Consider the following 20,647-nt stretch of genomic DNA (forward strand, 5'->3'; position numbering starts at 1 on the left):
CCAAGCCTCCAACAAAGATACCCTCTATTGCCCATACTCTACCTGATCATTACAAAGGGACTTAACACAATGATAAAGTCAACACCTAGGTGATATCAAAGGAATAAAGATAATAGAGAGGACCCAAACCCCCTTATGTTCTTTTGTGAGTTGCTTCTTTCCAAGAATGTCACCATCCAAGAAGCCAAAGACTATGCTAGAATTATTGACCTCATCGGCTTGGTAGCAATCATGGAGATAAAATAGATCTAAATCATTTATACGCTACAATTATGTCCAATTCCAATGCTCCACAATTCACAAATTCCTCCACTTTTAACTTACCCAAATTCCATTTCAACCTTAATAACTAACAGATTAGAGATTAGGGATGGAACATCGACCATGTCTTAGTTAGAAACAACTACTAACCCATCGATGGATCTCATGACCATGCAAGAATGTACTCATAAAAGTGTGCTATGTTGTCCCAGTACACTAGCTAACATTGACCTCTCACCCAAAGCATATTCTAACAAAATTCAGTTGGATTTGCTTCAAATATCTTTGAAAAACAAATAAGATGGACGAATGCCAGTAGTTTCCCAAGCAAAGTCCTATCACGCCAAAAGCATATAAAAGGATAGGTGTATAGTTCTGGCCGCAACAAGAACTTCTAGAAGTTAATCAATTGTTGCAAGAGTAACATCTAGTAAATATATTGCACATGAATCTTTGGATGATTGGATCAGAGACCCTCACAGACGGCACCAAGGAGGCCAACTCAGCGGTGGTGGACAAAGCTCTGAAGGCCAAAACCCCACCAAAGACTATTCTCTTGCTTGGCCCTTCATAAAAGGTGTTGTCCCTACCTAGGACACGCTGAAAAGGAGATGTTGGCAAGCACCCAATCGGTGCCTACTCTACGTGGGACAAGAGGAATCTATTTCCCATCTACCAATACACTGCTATTTCACTAAATAGATCTGGGCTGTCTCCCTGAGGTTAAGCTTCCACCCCTGCAGTGGATAGTGACAACATTAGTGCAATGTTACAACGCCAGATAAACAGCAAGAATCAGATATGGACATTGGCTTACTGGGAAATATTGCATTTTTCAAATAGGGCAGCAAATGTATTCTATAAGTTGCAAGCCATCAGAATGCAATTAAAGGCCCCAAAGCCCCCAACCTCCAAGGCTCATTCTTCACCCGGATTATGACTCCACCTTTGCTCGGGCCCCCTTTTCAATGGGGCATCACAGGACAACCCGTGTCTCAGTGGGACTGGAGATTGGTTTGTATTTCCCAACAGCTCCACATTGTCTTTAAAGCTTCGCAGAGGATGGGCTACTTTGGTCATATATCCCTCTCTTTTGGTCATGATTCGACTCATTTTAGTCATATGTGGGTCCATATCGTCAAATATTTAGATGCCTTTTCTGACCATTGCATATCGAGTTGAAGCTGTTTGGAATCTGGATGAACCACCCCCTTTTTTTTAATACGTGACTATTTCTTCACAGGTGAGGAATACTGTTCCAGCGAACAGTCATCACCATTACCAGTTTTTGGTTGACTGTATTCCACGACTAATATGTTGATATATCTGGATGACTAAAAGTCTAGGACCTATAACGACATTATGGTACTCCTTTATTGACAGTTTTCGCGTGAGGCCTAGAAGCCGTTCATAAGTACCCATTTTAAAATAAAATGAGCAGACTTTTTCACTGGAATATTTAGAGGAAAAAAGGCTTGCTGAAGGCAGTTGATCTCAATAAAGATGATGATATTGAAGATAGTTCTCTGCACTGTAAGAAGCCATGCGACAAACTATTCAATACATCAATTCACAATCCCGCAAAAATGACCATTGTATGTCTAACAAACATGCCTCTCACAGAAATATGGATCATAGCCATGTTATGTTTTGCAATAAACATATACAAAATGAGAAAGCTGAGGACCATCCTTCCAATTTGATGCCAATGGCAGAGAAAATATAGATATCAATTCATGAGTGGGCAGATGCCGCAGATCCTTTGATAATCACTAGTATGCTGATTAACATGAGGGATCTTTAAAGACCAAATGTATATGGCAATCACGATTCACGCTAACCCCAAAGCTTCAATTTTTGGGATTAGAACACCATTACTTCTATTATGATATTAACCGACACCTATCATATTCTCTCTCGATCCATGCGATCCTTTCACTAAAAACTCTTCTTCACAAATACCTTCCACTTTAAACCGTGGTCTATCTATTATATTTGCAACCCCAGTTTCTTTCCTCTTGTGGTTTTATCTTTTCTAAAAAAATCAAAAATCAAATTGTAGTAAGAGACTTTGATTTTCCAGGTTTATGTTCCCATGAAAGTGGAGGCAGGAACAAAAACGACTCACTCTTAGAAGATAAATTCCCTACTGTTTACAGTTCTCTTTGCCACCTGTCAGAGACCCAGAGTAGGCTAATACCCTAATATAGGGGCTCAGTGACACGCAGATTTCTGTAATTGCTTTTAGAAGGCCATAACCACTTACATTTATTTAAGAGCTATCAAACAACTTAAATTCTGCGAGTCGTGGAATGATAAAACTGTTATCGTGACTACAATTGCATAAACACTTCTGCTAAGAAAGATCTTGAGACTCCCCTATATGCACTATGCAGCATAAACTTGACTGGACCCTGCAAAATAGGAAGGGCATTAAATTTACAATTAGAATTTTATATAAGCCACAGCTCATCTGGAGGGTTATAGTTTTCTCCGATATGTTAAGAAGCTTTGAAAGGAAGGTTAGAGTATCCGTCCAGTATCCAGTAGTGAGAGTACAAAAGATTCAACGTGAATTTTGGTCGAATATATGGAGATAAAGACAGTAACAAAGGCGAAAGGCATCTAGCATTTGACTAGAAGGTTAAATAATAAAATTCCTAAAATGTCAAGCCAAACGGGCATAGAGTTAGATCCCTCTCATGTGACCAGCTCATTTTGTCTTCCTAAAAACTGAAGACTTCTTCATTGTTCTTGCCATGATTGCCCCCCTAGAGACTACAGCATTGCTAATAACTATCAACGAACAGACTGCTATCTTATTTACCTACAAGGTGCAAGTACATCACATGATTTTTTTTAAGTAAGACCGTCTTTAATAGCCATAAGCTACCCATATGGTAAAAGGATTCTAAAATTCCAGTTGAAAAGGCCTAAAGCTCAAATCCCATGAAAACTTGCAATAGCTTTCTTTCTTTGGAAGTGCTTCAAGAGAAGTGCCCTGTAAAGAGCAGGCTTCCGTCAGAGTGTCTGTCCACTGTCCAGTAGCTATTCTGCCAAAAATGCCCAGGACTTGCATCCTGCCTTGTCCCTTTGAAACACAAGCCATGCAAGGGAGGGAGCAGACCACGGCAACAGTGTAACCTGGTGAATAATTTAAAACGAATGTTGCAAACATCATGTTGGTGAATACATCACCGAGGCTCTCGAAAGAAACTTACTGGCAACATCAGGGAAAATATCAGCAAACTTTAAAAAATACAAATATACATTTATTTTCAAGTTTTTAAACATCCAAAACAACGACAACATCAATAAACACATTACCATGAAATATGTTTAAAAAAACACTGATATATGTCTAAAAATTTAAGATCATTGCCTAGTGATACATCACACGTCTGTATTGAATCTTGCCCTGACCTTTGACTCCTGAGTCTCAAAATTACATCAAGAAATATAATAAATTGGAATCTTTTCTTAAGTGAATCTAGCTACCAAGTTTGACTCCATAACTCATGTACAAGAATATTCCATTTGTTAGCAACACCTTTGAATTATCACCTTGACTCTTCATTGATCTGAGTCTGCATGCTATAACCAAAACAAATTATGATTTTATCCTTCCCATTTAACTGTTATTGATTCAATATGGCATTCCCGGGTTTTTCACTTTCAGCTGCTGCCGCAGGGGTTAATGGGGCATCAACCACCGCTGCAAGGCTGATCAAGCGTAGAACCCTTGTTTTTCTTTTGTATGTTCTAAAGCCTATTTTGCACAATGTCCACAAATTCTCCATGGTATCAATGAATCAATCCCAACCCCACAATACATATGCTAATGGCAATGACAACACTCAATTTCACAAGCTCATCTGAATGGAAGACAGTGAATTTCTCCTTTGATCTCAATCTCCTGCTTTTGCTTTTCAAAATGAGTCAAAAATTGGATTTTATAGACAGCCCATTGTGGACACTGATTTTCCCATTAAATCACAAATTCTTGAATAAATCACGATACATTTGAAGTTTGGAAAATCACAATATTTTCAGACCATTATATCACTGCACTTAAAGAATCACAAATATATTGCAGTGTCTGGAATATATCACCGATAGTTGCAATGGATTCTCTGTTGACCTCCCCAATGGACAGTAGCCCCATTGACAGAGAACTTGCACTATGGACCCATGGGGCAACGATGTCAATAGCTCATGTTTCCTTACTATAGCATTAAGAGTGTCAGCCAAACTATAAGGAATGCTTAAATATTACTCTCATCACAGCACCAAAAGCAAAAAAGAAAATTCTCACACTATTCAGGCATGTGATAAACTACGTTCGTAAGATGCATAAAGGAGTAAAAACCCTTTTTATACTGATGTCACTACACATGTGCTAGAGCAAATTGCTGGCAATGTAACAAGAATTTCCTAATAGTCATTGCTTCGTTAAAAGTAAACCATGTATCACACCAGCCTTGGTTCTCAACATTGTTCAGAGAGGTGTAACATCCATTAGCTCCAAACAGCATTAAAAAGTTATGCTTCTGGAATGACATAGAAGAATCCCTATACATATATGCCTATTCGTATTAACAGTTGGACTCATTGACCCTCTTAACTTACTATTGAAATGGCTCATATTAACAATTGAACTCACTGACCCTCTGAACTTACTATTGAAAGGGTAACTGGGCATAAATAAACAATACATTATACTGAACAGAATGAACTAACTTGCTCCACGAGTTAACAGCTGCACTAATAGGCATCCTTCACAGTTGTTAAGTTTCATAATACCCATTTGTTTCTTCCGCATAATAACCATACTGTACAGCCTGTCCATATAAAAAATGGTTACTTACGGGAGCAACCGGATTGGAAGTTGAATAAGAATATTTGCTACCATTCTTCTGTGTTAGTTTTGATCGTCCTTTTGTGCTTCCTTTTGTATCAACAGAGAACCCTGCGGATAGCCTTATTTTATGTTGCAAATCAAAATCAGAATCTCCCATCACCTTTGCCTTTGTGTTCTTCTTGGAATCAACCTGCTTCAACTCCAACCTATACAATACACATGCATCACAGTTATTCATTTCATATTCAAAAAGATGCCATTCAAACTGACTTGATGGCTGAGGATCCATGTAATAGGACCTCTTAATCCCGCCAAGATCCTTCATGACTTGCTTTCTTGATTCATGCCAACCACGGCCACTATAATCTGGCAATGATCGTTGCTTTCTGTTTCCACTCTCAAAAGCTCTTCGTGGCTTATCAAAAAAGAGCCACTCCCTCACAACTTCACCTGGAAGGACAAAAGAGTCAAAGAGCTCTGCAAAAATAAGACAATTATACCAGTCAATTTAGAAACTCTGAAGCTTTACGTATCTAATCAGAGAACCCTTATCAACAAATTTAGGTTCTCTAAAAAACGAAAGCTCCTCTGAATCTTTAAAAAGTCATGTTATTCATGACTTTCACGTTCCTTTTTTTGTACTTTTCATAAATATGTAACTAGATGCAATAGGTATGCATATTGCAATATGTGAATACAATACCTGGTGCATTCCAGGGTGATTTTGCCGTTGCAGCACCTTCGCATTCAGGAATCCCAACAGCTTTTCCCATAGTTTTTGCATCAAGGGCAGCAAAGAGAAGGCCATCCTTCAGGTCAATGCCTCCAGGTCGTAAAACAGGTCCCATGCCTGGTGGGCCTTCATTCAAAGCCACAATTCCATGAAAATTGCTACAATAGTCTTGGCACCAATCTGATCTTTGAGCAGGCCTAGGACAATCCCAAAGTGCACATTTGGGGCCTAAGAAAGCCTCGGGAGGAAGAGAAATTCCAGGGCATGGACCTTGAAATTCAGGTATAGTTTCTTCCTCAACCTCAGGGTCAAAAGAGAGACATAGATTATGATTAAAATCCCGATTCATCTGAGCTGCTGCTTCCACGCCTTCATCAATAGTCTGCAGTAAAGGTTCTGCATGAATATTTTCAGGCCTACTAGTCCCATCGATGGCTTGTGCTTGTGTATTGACATTGTCCACATAGAAGTCCTGAAGACAAGGAAAATGTATAATGAGTCAGAACGATCTCAAATTAGTGCCAGCAACTGTACACTAAGATTAAGAAGAATCGTTTGGCAACACCTTTCTCATTTCACCCGTGGGGATCACCTCCTGAAAATTAGTTGGATTAGCAGATTCAAGCGTATTTTCATTGAGCTGAAGCTTAGAGCTACACGGTGCAGCAAGAACACTGGTAGCGTCATCTTCCTCTTCATGAAGTTGCAACAAACGCCACATATCACAAGACAAATCTGACGAGCATAGGCTTGCTTCCTGTATAACAAACTCAAACATTAGAAATATTGAACTATTTGTTAAGGTTCTCTTTTTTGGTATCAATCTTGGACAATAATAATATTGAAGAACTTATAAAGTTTGGTTTCTCAAAAAGGCAAAACAACTTATTCTATTGATATCTTGATATGTCAACTCCTGCTATTCGTTGCAGATATTGGATTTCAGCATTAAACATCCAATAAAGAATGAACAGGTCAACAGAACAAATAAATGATTCAAGGAAAACATAAAGAGGCCTTCATCTGATAACCATGAACCCAGGAAGCTTACAAACGTTTACTTCATAAGAATTATTCTATAATACAATGACCCTTCTGTTGTTCTTACTGAATGAAAATAAATAAGAATAAACAGAATTTGAAAAAAGGATTAGAAAGTGACCAGCAGAGATGTATTAGGTGATGCCTCATGTAGCTCAGCTTTCCATTCCCGCAGCAACTGATGAACCTGCTCCTCCAAAACTACAGCATCACTGACCCGGCTCTCTTTCCTGGCCTGCTGCAGGTCAGTGAACATTCCCTGCAAGTCATCAACTCTGTTTTTGGCCTTAGTCTTGAATAGCTGATGAGCTGTTGATTTTGACGTGCTCTTTGACCTTTTCCCCATCATTTGTAACTTGTTCCTTCTATTGCAATATAAGTAATGTATGATGCAAAATCCTCAGAAGAATCTTACTGAATCACTACTAGCACTAAACATTGTTCCTTCTACAAGGTGTTTGATGATCGACTTGACTTCTTACAAAAACTCTCAATGATTGGTCCTAGCAAGTTTCTTAACAATATCTCTAGTGGAAATGAACTCTGATCCCAGTGAATTGACTGGTCTAATCACCGTGCAACCTCTGCCAAAATTGTTACAAGAACAAATTCATCTCTTCTTCAAAACAAGTCCTTTGGAAGTTTAATCTCGGTCTGTCCTAAAAGAACTTTCCTAGCTAATGAACAATCTTCACAGAATTCTAGACTAACTATCCGAGATGTCGGACACCAATTCTACTCCTCTGTTAAATGACTAATAGACAACTACTTTCCCAAACCAAAAACTACTCCATATCTCTCACCACTTGATACAAACTTTGCTACCACCGACTCCTCTAATTAATAGAATTTGAAAAAAGTTAGACTAACCGTCGATCTGAATTGTCAGCTATTCAATAGGCTACTCAAATCAACTGGTGCCCGAATCCCGTATTTGCTCAGTTCAAAACATTAAACCCCCTTCTTTTGAATGACCATAATCTTCCACAAATATTGAAATTATTGAAAGGATTAAGGAACAGTAGCACAAGTTGTATTTATAATCCCAATAACACAACAAGCAATCTCAGGAAGATCTTCAAAACCCACAGTTCATATGCACTCTAATTTCTATAACGGCATAACCTCGTAACCAGCTTCCAATCCAAGACTCCGCAAATGATTCAAACAGCTCTAAGACTCAATAAAAACAAAAATTCTGCTACGGCCAACTCTGTATCAGCCAGTCGCAGCAGAAACACATCAAACACAAAATCCTACTCAGAACATTATACTGCTATCCCAAACCCCCAAAACTCTCAATTTGGGTTCATTTGTAAAGGCTTTTTGAGGGTTTGATAATGCAAATAAAAACTAATGTTCGAATCCAAGGCACTTCGAACACAAATTAAAAACCTCAACTTAAGAAACCCTGGAACCCAGTTCAAGTACTAAATGAGATTTAAAAAACAAAACGCAGAACCTCATATTACTGTCGTTCTGCTCCATTTTTCAAGCTTTTTCTTCGCAGAAATTCCATGATTCCCTTCTCCGGCAATCCAAGAAGAAATTCAGGCTAGAAAAGAGGAAAGACGACTTCAAATGATGAAAAATTGAACCAGGGATATCTCATACAAAAAGCCCCGCACTTCCGGTTAAAAATAGGCCCGCGGGAACCCACGACCGTATGAATTTCGGGTGATTATACGAGTGTATGTTGTATTTCATGATCTCCTTACATTTTCATTCCTTATGTCGGTGGAATCTTTTTCTTTCAAGGAACTTTAAGGTTTATTTAAAAAAATGATCATAGGACCTATTTTATTTTTAAACCGGAAAAATGTATATAGAATTTATTATTAAAATACTAGCTTTTTAAATAATATTATTTTATTTCTAAGAGGAAAAACGTATGTCAATATTTAAAAAAAATATTTGATTAGCACGAGTTTGTGATGGTTATACCTGTATAGATATAGGTGTAGTTTAATCTGGTGAAATTGTTTTTTTCCACCACCAGTTTTTATCAAAATTTTAAAAATTTGAAGTTATTTAATTAATGTATTTTAGAGATTTTTCGAAACATTGAATTTATTTATATAATCAAAATGCATTTTAAACAATAACAATAAAATCACATTTTTTCTTAAAATTGTTTTATAATGGTGCAAAATTTTATTTCCAAAAATGCATTTTAAACAATAACAATAAAATCACATTTTTTCTTAAAATTATTTTATAGGGATGTAAAATTTTATTTCGTCTATAAATTAGATTATGCATATGAATATATATGTTTTATATATTTTACGAAAATTTTAAAATAATATTATTTACCAGAGTAGATCCATCTTAAATACGGATTTAACATGAACAACCAGGTATTCAATTTTTTCACGTGCGACAATATTTAACTATTTTGTATAGTTTATTAATTTCCTTTTAGTTTTAAATTTTTTATCTGGACTGATATGAGTAAAATTTTAACTTTGATCACACACGGACTAAGTTACACATCATACTCGGCTGTAGAATGAGCCTCTCAGCTCAATAACCAAACATAAAAAGAATATGGAGAAAATAATGTTGTGTAGAAAATAAAAATAATTCAAACAAGTGGTTTATCTAGTATATTGATGTTATATTTTATTAAAAAAATTAATACATCAATATGGAAATAATGATGTAATTTAATTTATAGATGAAATGGTGTTTTTTCCATAGCATTTTTCTCGGTAATTTTAATGAAAATATAGCATATATAAAACTTGAATTTAAATTATAGAATTTGTATGCCCGTCATCTTTTAAAATGCAAATCTTCATTTTTCTTGAAATTATATCACCAAATTACCCGGATGCGGGTGCCACGCAGAGGAAGGAAGGTACGCCACATGGTCAGCATGGGCGGGCTCAAGCTCAAGCAAGTTATTAAATGCTCTACGCCGCCCTGGTTGGCAAGCGTGAGAGCAAGAGAGCGAGGGGACGGCCATTTATGGATGCGGCTGCGCTCCATTTACTGTGGCAGAGACGAGTTATGGCTTACCAGAACCGAGGCAAACCAATGCAGCATAAGAATGGCGAGAATTGGGAATGTTTTGTGTCGGATCAAGTCCGAATTGTGGAGGTGGGTTTCTGGGCGTCAAGGCTCAGAGCACAAGCACGAGAACTCCCTCTGGCTTCCGGAAGTGGTGAAAGGGCATCAAAAGGGATTGAAGGCAGTCTTGCGCCCTCATCGAACCTCAAGGAAATCATGCCGCCGAGACAGAGGCCCTTCAGTCGTCGCGGTACAGGACGAGGCGGAACTTCACGCCCCCCAGTTGCCAATCCGTCTTCAAATTGTTGCCGCTGTCTGTGCCACAGGGTGGAGGAAGCAAATCCCATCCAGTCGCAGCAATTTATGGATGCCAGGACGCAGGATTCAAGAGCTGCCCCGCTACCTGCGTTTGGCACAGCGGTTTTCTCCTTCAGCAATGCCCAAGGCAATTCCAGCATTCAAGCTCACGTTTCAGTCTTATTCATGGAAGAAGCGAAAGAAGAAGTGGGGGAGCAACCCAATGCCCAAACTCATCCTGCAGAGAGCTCCAGAGCTGCTGAGGAAAAGGCAGGGGCACAATCCGAGCCAGGGGCCGCTCCACCAGCATCTCAACCAGCATCCGCGAAAGGCAAAGCCAAGTATGACTGGGGACCCCCACCAGAAGGCGAATACTGGATTTATCCGGAAGATTCGGATGAATAGATGCTGGCTCGACCAAGCTTCAGTCCTCAGCGTGAGCTCAGGTTTTTTTGTGAATTGTTTCCCTTATCACCAATGTTTAATGTATGTCGTGAATAGTTATGTTTGGCTTGACAATTATGTAGTTCAGTGCATGTCCATTCCCCTGCGAGGGATTCTGATGAAAATTTTCCTTTTCTCTCTTTTGCCCCTGCGTGGGATAGACATTTTTGCTTTTTCTGGTCTCCAAAGCTCCACAGCCTCTGCGTGGGCTTCCAGTTTCAGTCTTGGTCTCAATGATATCACCCCTGCGTGGGTTTTCAGTCACAAGGAGAATGCCCCTGCGCGGGTAGTTGTTTCAGTGAATCTCTATCATCCAGAGTGCCACCCCAGGCCTCTGGCGACTTGTAATCCTGGATGTAATTGTTCACTGCTGTTACTGTAAATAATAGAAATAGTATAGTTAAAAAAAAATAATAATAATAAAAAAATATATATATATATATATATATATCACCAAATTCTAATAAATGCAAATCACAATTTTTCTTAAAATTATATCACCAAATTCCCCTCAAAAAAACTATCTCAATTATAAATTAAACTACACTATTATTAAACCTATAACAAAAATAAATATTTAAGAAAAAATATTAAAAATAAACTACACTATTATTAAACCTATAACAAAAATAAATATTTAAGAAAAAATATTAAAAATAAACACTCAGTACTTTATAAAATGTTATTCAACATTATAGTAATTACTCTATAAGTTTTGAAGTGACATGTTTAATATTTAATTAAAAGTATTTAAAGGATAAATTAAAAAATTTGTTGCGAGGAATATTTGGTATATATTGATAAGATTTTTTGGAGATACATACAAAGTCAAGATGAGAGTACGATATTCCCCGTCCACTGTTAGAAAAGCAAAAGGTAAAGGAACAATTACATGGGTTTCTGGATCATAGATACCAAGTTTAGCACACCAAGGAAACGAGGAGGGAGGCCCCACCAAACATGCGGTCCACCTAACATGTTATGGAATCGCTCACTACGTCTTGAGAAGTTTCCATAAACTTCATGGGTTTGAATGGAATTAAGTGGACTTTTTGGATTTTTTTATTTGAAAATATATATGGGGTGGTGTAAGGTGAGTGGGGGATGATATGGAAAATGTTGGTTTGTTCCTTCCCTAAAAAGGGAAAATATATAATATAATATGGAAAATATATATATTTTTGTTTTATCTTTGTTTTATTTCTATTTTGATAATATACAAAATCTTTATCATAATTTTATAATAATGGTTTTTCTTTATTAATAAGTTTTTTTTATTAATGTATTATTTACAAAAAAAAATAGAATGATTAATTTTTGGTATGATAAAGAGTATAAGATTGTTAGAAAAGTCATTACAAATGTTTCTATTTTCTATTGAGTCTTTAAATTCAACTGCATAAATAGGTTTAAAGTTTTAATTAGAGAGACAAAAAGGCATATATAGAAAATAAGATAAATTTTTGTGTCTCTCCAAGTTAAATCTTAAACAATTCTGGAAGAAAGTAAGAGAAACTTTTCCACCTCTCTAAAGCTAGATCTTAAAAAAAATTGGAGGCAAACTCTAACCCATAAAACTAAAGAAATCAATTTGATTCCTTGAAGGATTAGATTTCATACATTAAAAATATTTATGAATCCATTGATGTCAAGGACAACATTCAAACCCTTTCTACAAAGAAAGAAGTTTTTGCTATAGAATACATAAAGTTTGAAGTTGTTTCTCTTCTCTTCTCTTCTTTTCTCTTCCCTTTTTTCTCTTTTCTTTTTTACCCTTTTTTAATACGCATTGAATTGATAACTTGTTGGAGTAATCTAGGTGAGGCCCAAGATCAAACCTAGTGGTTACCATTATAATACTAAGAATACATCCAACAACCCATAAACCAGATATACCAAGAATTTATGACTTAGCAAGAGTCAAGACTCCATGAGGGTTGGGGAGTCTACTCCTTGAGCCTTGTCACAATGGCCCAAAGATGTTCCCCTGTGGAATTTGAAACTAGGTGGAGGGGATATCCTATTGTGCCAATTGCTCGATTGTCCCACGAGGAGACTAGAGTTTGAAGTTAAGTGACTCAGACAAAGGGAAAGTTAAGGACATTGAAGGCTATAGAGTAGAAATTTTAAAAATTTGAAGGCATATCCTCATCCCTCACATCCATAAGCTCTTCAATTTAGTAGTCAAATAGGGCTTCCCAAAATCCTGGACTCAAAGCCTTATTATATATATTTTTAAAAGTGCATATAAAAGGAATATCTCTAATTATAGGACCATTGTGATTAGCCCCCAATAGTCAAGCTATATGGAATTATTTTGGGAAATAAGATCGGTGTATCGCTAGAATGCCACAAAAAGAGCTAAAGGTAAAACTAAATTTAAGAGCTATCATTTTGTTCTAAACCATCTTATTACACTTAGTGTCATTTTGGAAAAGTGTCAAATAATAAAACCAATATCATGCGTTGTTTTATTGACTTTAGAAAAGTTTTTGACACAGTGAACACAACTAATCTTTGGAATAGATTACAAGAGCTAAAAGTTGTTTTTGAGTTGAGAGTTGCTACAATAAGGTTGTATGAGAATGTTATTGCAAAGTTTAGGAACACTAAGGGCTAGTCAAAATAAATTAATTGTAATATAATAGTCATGCAAGGTTGTCCCTTATCCCTTACCCTTTTTGGCATATACATTGACAAGTCAAAGGATTGTTTGGAAGAAGCAAGTTGTGTTGTCTCAAGTCTAGTTGGTCTAGTGATCATCCTTCTTTAGTACACTGATGATTTTACCCTTATGGGAAGGAGTCCCTATGATATCAATGAGCAACTAAATTTTCTCAAGGATTTGTGCTCTAGTAATTGGGTATGATTGTTCACATTAACAAAAAGAAGGTTATGATAATTAATTCACAGAGATTAATTATGCTAATTTCATGTATGAAAACAACACCTTGGAAGAAGTGACTTCATACGGATATCTTGAAATCAATCTACATCACAAGCTTAACTAGAACTGTGGCGTTTAAAAAATGAAAGATGGTGGGTGGAAAACTTATTGTGTACTTAAAAACAATTGTAAATTAATGAAGCTTTGGCTATGGGACAAGAAGAAATCATCTTTGATATAGAAAATCTAAAAAGTGTTTTATAATGTATAATTTCAAGATTAAAGGCAATATGCCCTATCTTATGCTCCTCATAAAAGTGAGTCTTCCTGCCATTGAGAGCATGACTATGACTAGGTACATAATGTATAAGAACAAGATAAAAAACATGGAAAGTGAGAGACTTCCTGAGACTGTTTCAAGCTCCAGTAAAAAACAATTATTGCTCAAGCACGGTTCACATAAATATGCCAAATTTTGGTTAGATCATTGACGACTCAAGAAAAAAGTAACTCTATAAAATAATTATAGTATTATTACATCTAAATTTAAAAATAAACTGTGGTGCAATAAAGAATTATATATATATATATAATTAAATCTATAGTGTAATAAGATGATCAACCTAAAATTAAAAATTAAAAACATCTCTTTATTTTGTTAAATATCAATATTGATGAAATAAAAATAAACTTTCATTAAATTAATAAAAAAACAAAAAGTTAAACCATTCATAAACGTTATGTTTAAAAACATTTATCATTCTTAAAACACATAAGAAAATTAAAAATAAAAAACATTTATTCTTAAAATGGTACTTACATTCATATTAAATCACAATCAAAATATGATAATTTAGAATTCCATAAACCCAATTTTATTTTATTTAAGCGGATGTTAATTATTATCATTACAATTACCATAAAAATTAAATTAAAATAAATAAATAAATGGCTATTTTTATTTTTACACATACTTTATTAGAAGTCAAATTTTGACCATTGTTTGAAAGAATTTAAATTAATTAAACTGATTTTGATAAATTTATCGCTTCAATGCGGTTAAATCACAATCCAACAAGCCGCCCTTTCATAAAGACAATATACTTTTACAACGGTGGTGGTGTGAGAATAAAGTGCCATACATGGTAACGTGGCAATAAAGGCAAAATAAAGTTTTTAATATATGACTAGGAGTGGAATATTTTGGATATATATATAACTTTAACTTAAGAGGGCATACTTTAGTTGAATGTGAAAGTGAGGATCAGATTTATCTATCCCTATGACGGTTGTTGCTCACTGATGAGGATGATGACACGGATTGTGTGTATGCTCTCACTCAAATTGTAACACGTCATTAATAAGTAGCATTAGTGGTGTCAAATTGTAACACGTAATTAATAACTAACATTAGTGGAGAGTATAATGATAGACCTCATTAATGAGATTGAAAATGTTTTGTTTGTTTTTTTTTTATTAATAAGTTTTATATTATTTCAAAAAAATTGGATTACATTGAAATGAAATGACATTTAGGAGTAACACTAACATTTTTTTTATTTATTTTTAAATGATGATTAGATGGAAGGACGGTGGGAGGCTTGGTCACATGACCGTCCATCCGCTCCAAGGGTAACATGAAGCGAATTTATGGCAATTTGCAGGCACCATTAATATGGTGCTCAAGTCAAGAACTCTGTAACCAGTGTAAGGAAATGGCCTCCACAGACCATAATGTAGTGTTTCCTCCTTTGGTCAATAGCACTTGCCCTCCTCAGGCAGCGGAGCCTTGCTCTCGCACCGTCACTGGCAATCGATGTTGGCTGCTCAGTTGTGTGGATGTGGGAAATGGGTATCATTTCTCCCAAACCACGCACTGTACGCTGATTCCAGCCCAAAATCCCTTTGTTTTCCCTCTGAACAACCATTCCTCTGATTCAACAAGTGATAACTCTGCGACGAATTCTGTCATGGCATGCATCCACCACCGCATGTGCAGTAGAAGAGGAGGCAGATGTGGCGGAAGAATTCGTCCTCCGGCTGCACCCAGCCCTGAATCTGCTTCCCCCTCCTCTTCTCCTGTCATCCCACATCCCTATAGCTCCTTCTCTAGCAAGTATCCAGACACCCGAAGTCGCAGACGGTGGGCTCAGCTCCAGGGTGACTGCAGAATGAACGCAGCTGTCGATACTGCCAATTTTCCCCTTCCCCCTCACCCTGCTCCTTACATGACTCAATTTCGCTTCCACAGCACTCTACATAGGCTTGTCATCACCGCCACTGTTACCATCACCTTCACTGAGGAAATTGACCCGCAGGAAGCTCAGTCGGGGAACAGTGGTGAGCAGCAGAGGGCTGCTCAGCGAAACAGGAATGCCCGAGACCCAAGAAAGCAGCAACTAGTTGAGGACTATGCCACCCCGCACGGAGAGGAGTTGGTTGGCAGCCAGCCGGCCACCGAAGGCAGAGCTGGAGACACGAAGGCAATCGGTGGCAGAGTAGGAGACACGTCCGGTAAGCATGCAGCAGAGGGTAGCTTTGTTGGCACTCAACCAACTCGTGGAATACTGCACAACACGTCAGCAGAGGAGGAGGAGTGGTACAAGTATGCGTGTCCTATCGTGGAAGAGCCTGTCGTAGACAACCTCTAGGAGGTCCATCCTGATTGACAACTAGGTTGCCAGCTGTCGCCTTTCTGCCAGCTAGAGTTTTCTTATGCTGTTGGTTGATATTTGCTATGTTGTGCTTTGTGAAAACTTTTCTTTCGGTTAATTTTTGATATGTTTTGGTTTTTTTCAAAACTTGTAACCCCTGCGTGGGTTTTTATCTGGTTTCATGGACTGGTTTCACCCTCGAAGGGGCAGTCGCACTTAAGCTGTGATAGTTTGTGACACTTGATGTTCAACACTGTTGAGGCCATAGCCTCGTTGTACTTTTATTTCGTTACATATCAATAGAATAGTTTTACTTAGAAAAAAAAAAACATTCATTTTTTTTAATCTCTGTCGTTATAAAAATTTATAAAAACTTTCAAAACACAATATAAATATATTTTTGTCATATTAGGTTTGGAAACTTTCAATATAAATTATATATTAAAGCAAGAGCCATATATCTCATTGGGATGCTTGATACTTGTACTCATACTCACATTTGCTTAGGAACAGATATAAAAACGACCATTATGTCACGATTGGAGAGCCACTAGACTATTAAAAACTAAAACTGGCGTCAGCCCAACAACTAGCAAGTCGTCCACAAAATTCATAGCTTTCGCATAGCATCGTAAACTTATAGCCATAGATAGAAAAGAAAACTCTGAAGACTAAAAATCAAAACCATAAGCGAACCTCAAAAGCCCATGAACAATATCATACTATGTCGTCATCATCCATAGACTTGAAGACCAACAAAGGGCCTTTCAAAGACAAAACTAGAAGCTTCGAGAGAGGCCCTAAATTCGCCACCCACCACCCATGCTCATTGTTCATTCTTTGAGGAGGAGATATTGGTCAAAACCCTTGCACTAAAGCTAGGGGGATCTAACGGGTCCCCACCATCTGAATCATATACAATGTGACTCTCCACATGCACTTGCCAAGCATCGATTTTATCCACACAAAACCTCAGGCTCCTAAGAATTCTCTTCATATCCTCCAAAGAGATGAAAATATTGTATTTTTCCACCTGCTTATCTCTAAGAACCAAACCTAGCAACGCCTTCATTTTCCAATGGAGCGTTACTGAATTTAAACACTACATATGCCTTCCATTAGTATGCCCAAGGTCTGACACCCAAACTGACATATCTTCCAACAACTCTGATTCCGAGAGAAATTGCCTTTCCTCTCCAACTTTTATCTCAAGCTCACGAATTTCCTGACGAGTTTTAGGCAGAATTGCAATGAAATAAGTCACCACAAATTCATGGGCAAAGAGCTTTGCCACAAGCTGCCCGAGCTAGGATCTATCGCCTCCACCCCTCTTGTTCCTCATTATCTTCCTTGGTGGCATCGTTGAGTCACAAGAGGGTACCTTAATATCGATACAGTAGTTATCTCTACCTGCAAAAGGGCACAAAGACTGGATCAACCCTCCCTCAACAAATCCATGATACCAATAGACCATCTCATCACAGAAGCACTAGACATATGACTTGAACTTAGCCGAAGACCCACTAGAGAGGGTGGAGGGCTACACTTCCTCAGCCAAAGGCTCTCCCCCCTTGACCATTGAGCAAAAAAAAGGTTACCCTAGGACCAAGAGGCTTTTGTGCCCAAGAAACCATAGAAAATTATCCAAACCCATCCCATTGCACTTGTCTAGCCACACAATTAAGCCTATTCAAACCACCCCCCACAAAGATTTCCAACTACCCAAACCAGGGAGAAGAGGTTGACCCAACACCCAATGTCGAACTACTCCTACAAACCCAACAATTTCCTCAGCCCCCAAAACATGAACAACACCGAGAGACTCAGACTCTAGACCCAAAAGACCAACACTTTCAGAGCGACTAAACAAGGAAAAGACCAAGATGAGTGCAAAGAGCTTACGAATTGAAGGCACCATCATGTCTTTCCAATTGACAACATTCGTCTTCCAGCAAGATTGTGCTAAGCAAACGATCCACTCTACCAGCTTTCAGATAGGAGAAACTCTATGAATTTCTTTTCTCTCAGACCATACCGTCGCTACCCACTGCACCATAGCCTCAACACAAGTAAACTTTACATTCAAACTACTCCATGGCATCAAGGACCTCACCTCTACCCAAACCCTACCTTTGTAAATGATTTTTCCACCTATCCAAGCCATTAGATAACACCTCTACCAACTGGAGGATTGCATGTGAAACACTAGATGTGTCCTTCCCTCATCAATGTGCAATTATGAGTTCGAGGGTGGTGGGCACATTTCCTTGATCCCTCCATCATAACACAGCCATCGGGGGATGACACATCACCTTCCAGCAAATGATATAGCTCATCATTCCATTCATACTCCACGAGGGGGGGCCAACATGCATTAATATCCACCTCTTTTCCCTGACACCCGAGGTTGGAAAGAAAATCTACCACCTTGTTCCTTATTCTTCTTGAGTGATGGACAATAATATATTCAAAAAGGTTAAGCATACTCTAGATGCTCCGAGTTATAATCTCCGGCCTCCAACTCCTCACTAGCTTTTCCGAGGGTTGGTCCAAAATCAACCTCTGGAGACAATTGATAACTAGCAGCAAATTTCCATCCAAATGTAAGGATTTGAATCCCTCCCTAATCACTATGTGAAGGCCACACTCTAATTCCTGTAATTCTACTACGTTATTACTTGTGGACCCACAACTTTGAGCATACACCCTCAACACTTTGGAATTATAGTCTTTGAAAACTCCTCCCAAACCTACCAAATCAAGTTACCTTTCGATGCTTTTTTGAAATTCAGCTTCGGAAAACCTATCGGAGGGGGATATAACACTTTTGTCAAGCTACGACACATCTTCGAGGGATGACACCTTTCGAAGAGTGCCCATACCTTAGGACAGGTCTAAATTCCTCAATATCTTTGCATCCCCTTCATCCACCTTTCAGTTGTCATCCGACCAAGATGCAACCAGGATAGTCTCTCTAATATTCAGTTTAATACCTTTGCATAGCTCTCTTGGCCTTCTCGACTTACTTTTGAAAATCCTAGCATTCCTTTCTTTCCAAACTGACCATAAAAAAAGTCCCCAGCCAATCCCCACGCTCAATTAATTATTGAGCTGAAAGGCTCATTCTACAACCCAGTGTGAAGGTGATGTGTAAGTATGTTCGTACGTCTTAAAATAGAAATAAAATATTCTCTAAATAGAAAAGCAATGTCTGCTAAAAAAAAAACTCTATGCATATTTAATTAGCATAACCTAATATAATTTCATGTAAAGTAATTAGACGTAAAAAAAAAAATGTAAGATATTTAAACTTTATACTTTTCAAAAATATTTAACACGTGAATATCTATATATAGGAAAAAAAAATATTAAAAGAAAATATGTTAATGATGTATGAATAAAATATTTTAATATGAATTAATATTGACATATACTTAAAAATATATTAATAACAAAAAACGAGTTTAATGTGCATGGCTCAATGCACATGTAATGTAATCTCTATCACATTCAAAAATACAATTTAAACAATAAAAAATTACACATTGTTTTTGCACTCTCAAATAAGTTTGCATTTGAAGAAATTTGATCCCTTTCAACTCATGTTAGATTTGTGGTTAAGATGGATCTATGTTGGTTTGTAAAGACAATGGGGGATACATCTTGTTTATTAGATCACACCTGTACAAGTAATTTTTTTAATAAAAAAACAAAATTCTAGAATCCCTATTCCAAAACAAACACGTCTATGAACATTATTAATTGATTTATGTAAAGTTTAGCTAAATAACTTTTTTATTTTTTTTAGGTTATGTGAGTCTTGAGATCAGTGGCACGTCTAACCTGTAGCTCGAGTACCCACCAGGGGCATCTAAGCTATAAAAATCACCTTGGGATTGCATCTAGTCTGGGCCACACCAACCCTTAGCATAACTGGATTTTTGCTCACATAGTTTTAAATTAGTAACCTTTTCATTGAGTCGAGAGACTCATTCTACAACCCAGTGTGAAGGTGATGTGTAAGTATGTTCGTTCATCTTAAAATAAAAATAAAATATTCTCTAAATAGAAAAACAATGCCGTCTAAAAAAACGCTATGTATATTTAATTAGTATGACCTAATATAATTTCATGTAAAGTAATTAGAAGTAAAAAAAAAATGTAAGATATTTAAACCTTATACTTTTCAAAAATATTTTAACCTGTGAATATCTATATATAGAAAAACATACTAAAAGAAAATATTTTAATGATCTATGAATAAAATATTTTAATATGAATTAATATTGATGTATATTTAAAAATATATTAATAACAAAAAAACCAGTAAAATGGCTCAATGCACATGTTATGTAATCTCTATCACATTCAAAAATATAATTTAAACAATAAAAAATTACACATTGCTTTTGCACTTTAAAACAAGTTTGCACTTGAAGAAATTTGATCCCTCT

At 36.9% G+C, this 20,647-nt stretch overlaps 1 protein-coding gene and 1 pseudogene across 1 annotated transcript; both read right to left on the reverse strand.

Moving 5' to 3' along the window:
• Positions 1 to 5,048: 5,048 nt before the first annotated feature.
• LOC149160228 (transcription factor VOZ1 pseudogene) lies at positions 5,049 to 5,771 on the reverse strand (annotated as a pseudogene).
• On the reverse strand, positions 5,767 to 8,499 carry LOC149160229 (transcription factor VOZ1-like). The gene is made up of 3 exons (XM_089436677.1): positions 7,018 to 8,499; positions 6,421 to 6,612; positions 5,767 to 6,327 (listed from the first exon to the last, which is right to left on the reverse strand). The coding sequence occupies exons 1-3, from the start codon at positions 7,243 to 7,245 to the stop codon at positions 5,782 to 5,784; spliced, it is 966 nt and encodes a 321-aa protein (XP_089292803.1). The 5' UTR covers positions 7,246 to 8,499; the 3' UTR covers positions 5,767 to 5,781.
• Between the last annotated feature and the right edge of the window lie 12,148 nt (positions 8,500 to 20,647).

Source organism: Pinus tabuliformis, chromosome 5_2, assembly GCF_031772625.1.
Source record: "Pinus tabuliformis cultivar Carrire ecotype Pingquan chromosome 5_2, CPIR1, whole genome shotgun sequence".
NCBI classification, from domain to species: Eukaryota; Viridiplantae; Streptophyta; class Pinopsida; order Pinales; family Pinaceae; genus Pinus; species Pinus tabuliformis.

Excerpts from the sequence above, each read along its gene's own strand:
- LOC149160229 (XM_089436677.1), bottom strand. The coding sequence starts at position 7,245 with ATGATGGGGAAAAGGTCAAAGAGCACGTCAAAATCAACAGCTCATCAG. Across the intron at positions 6,613-7,017 it reads CACCTAATACATCTCTGCTG|GAAGCAAGCCTATGCTCGTC; the intron begins GTCACTTTCTAA and ends TTTGTTATACAG. Across the intron at positions 6,328-6,420 it reads CCACGGGTGAAATGAGAAAG|GACTTCTATGTGGACAATGT; the intron begins GTGTTGCCAAAC and ends CCTTGTCTTCAG.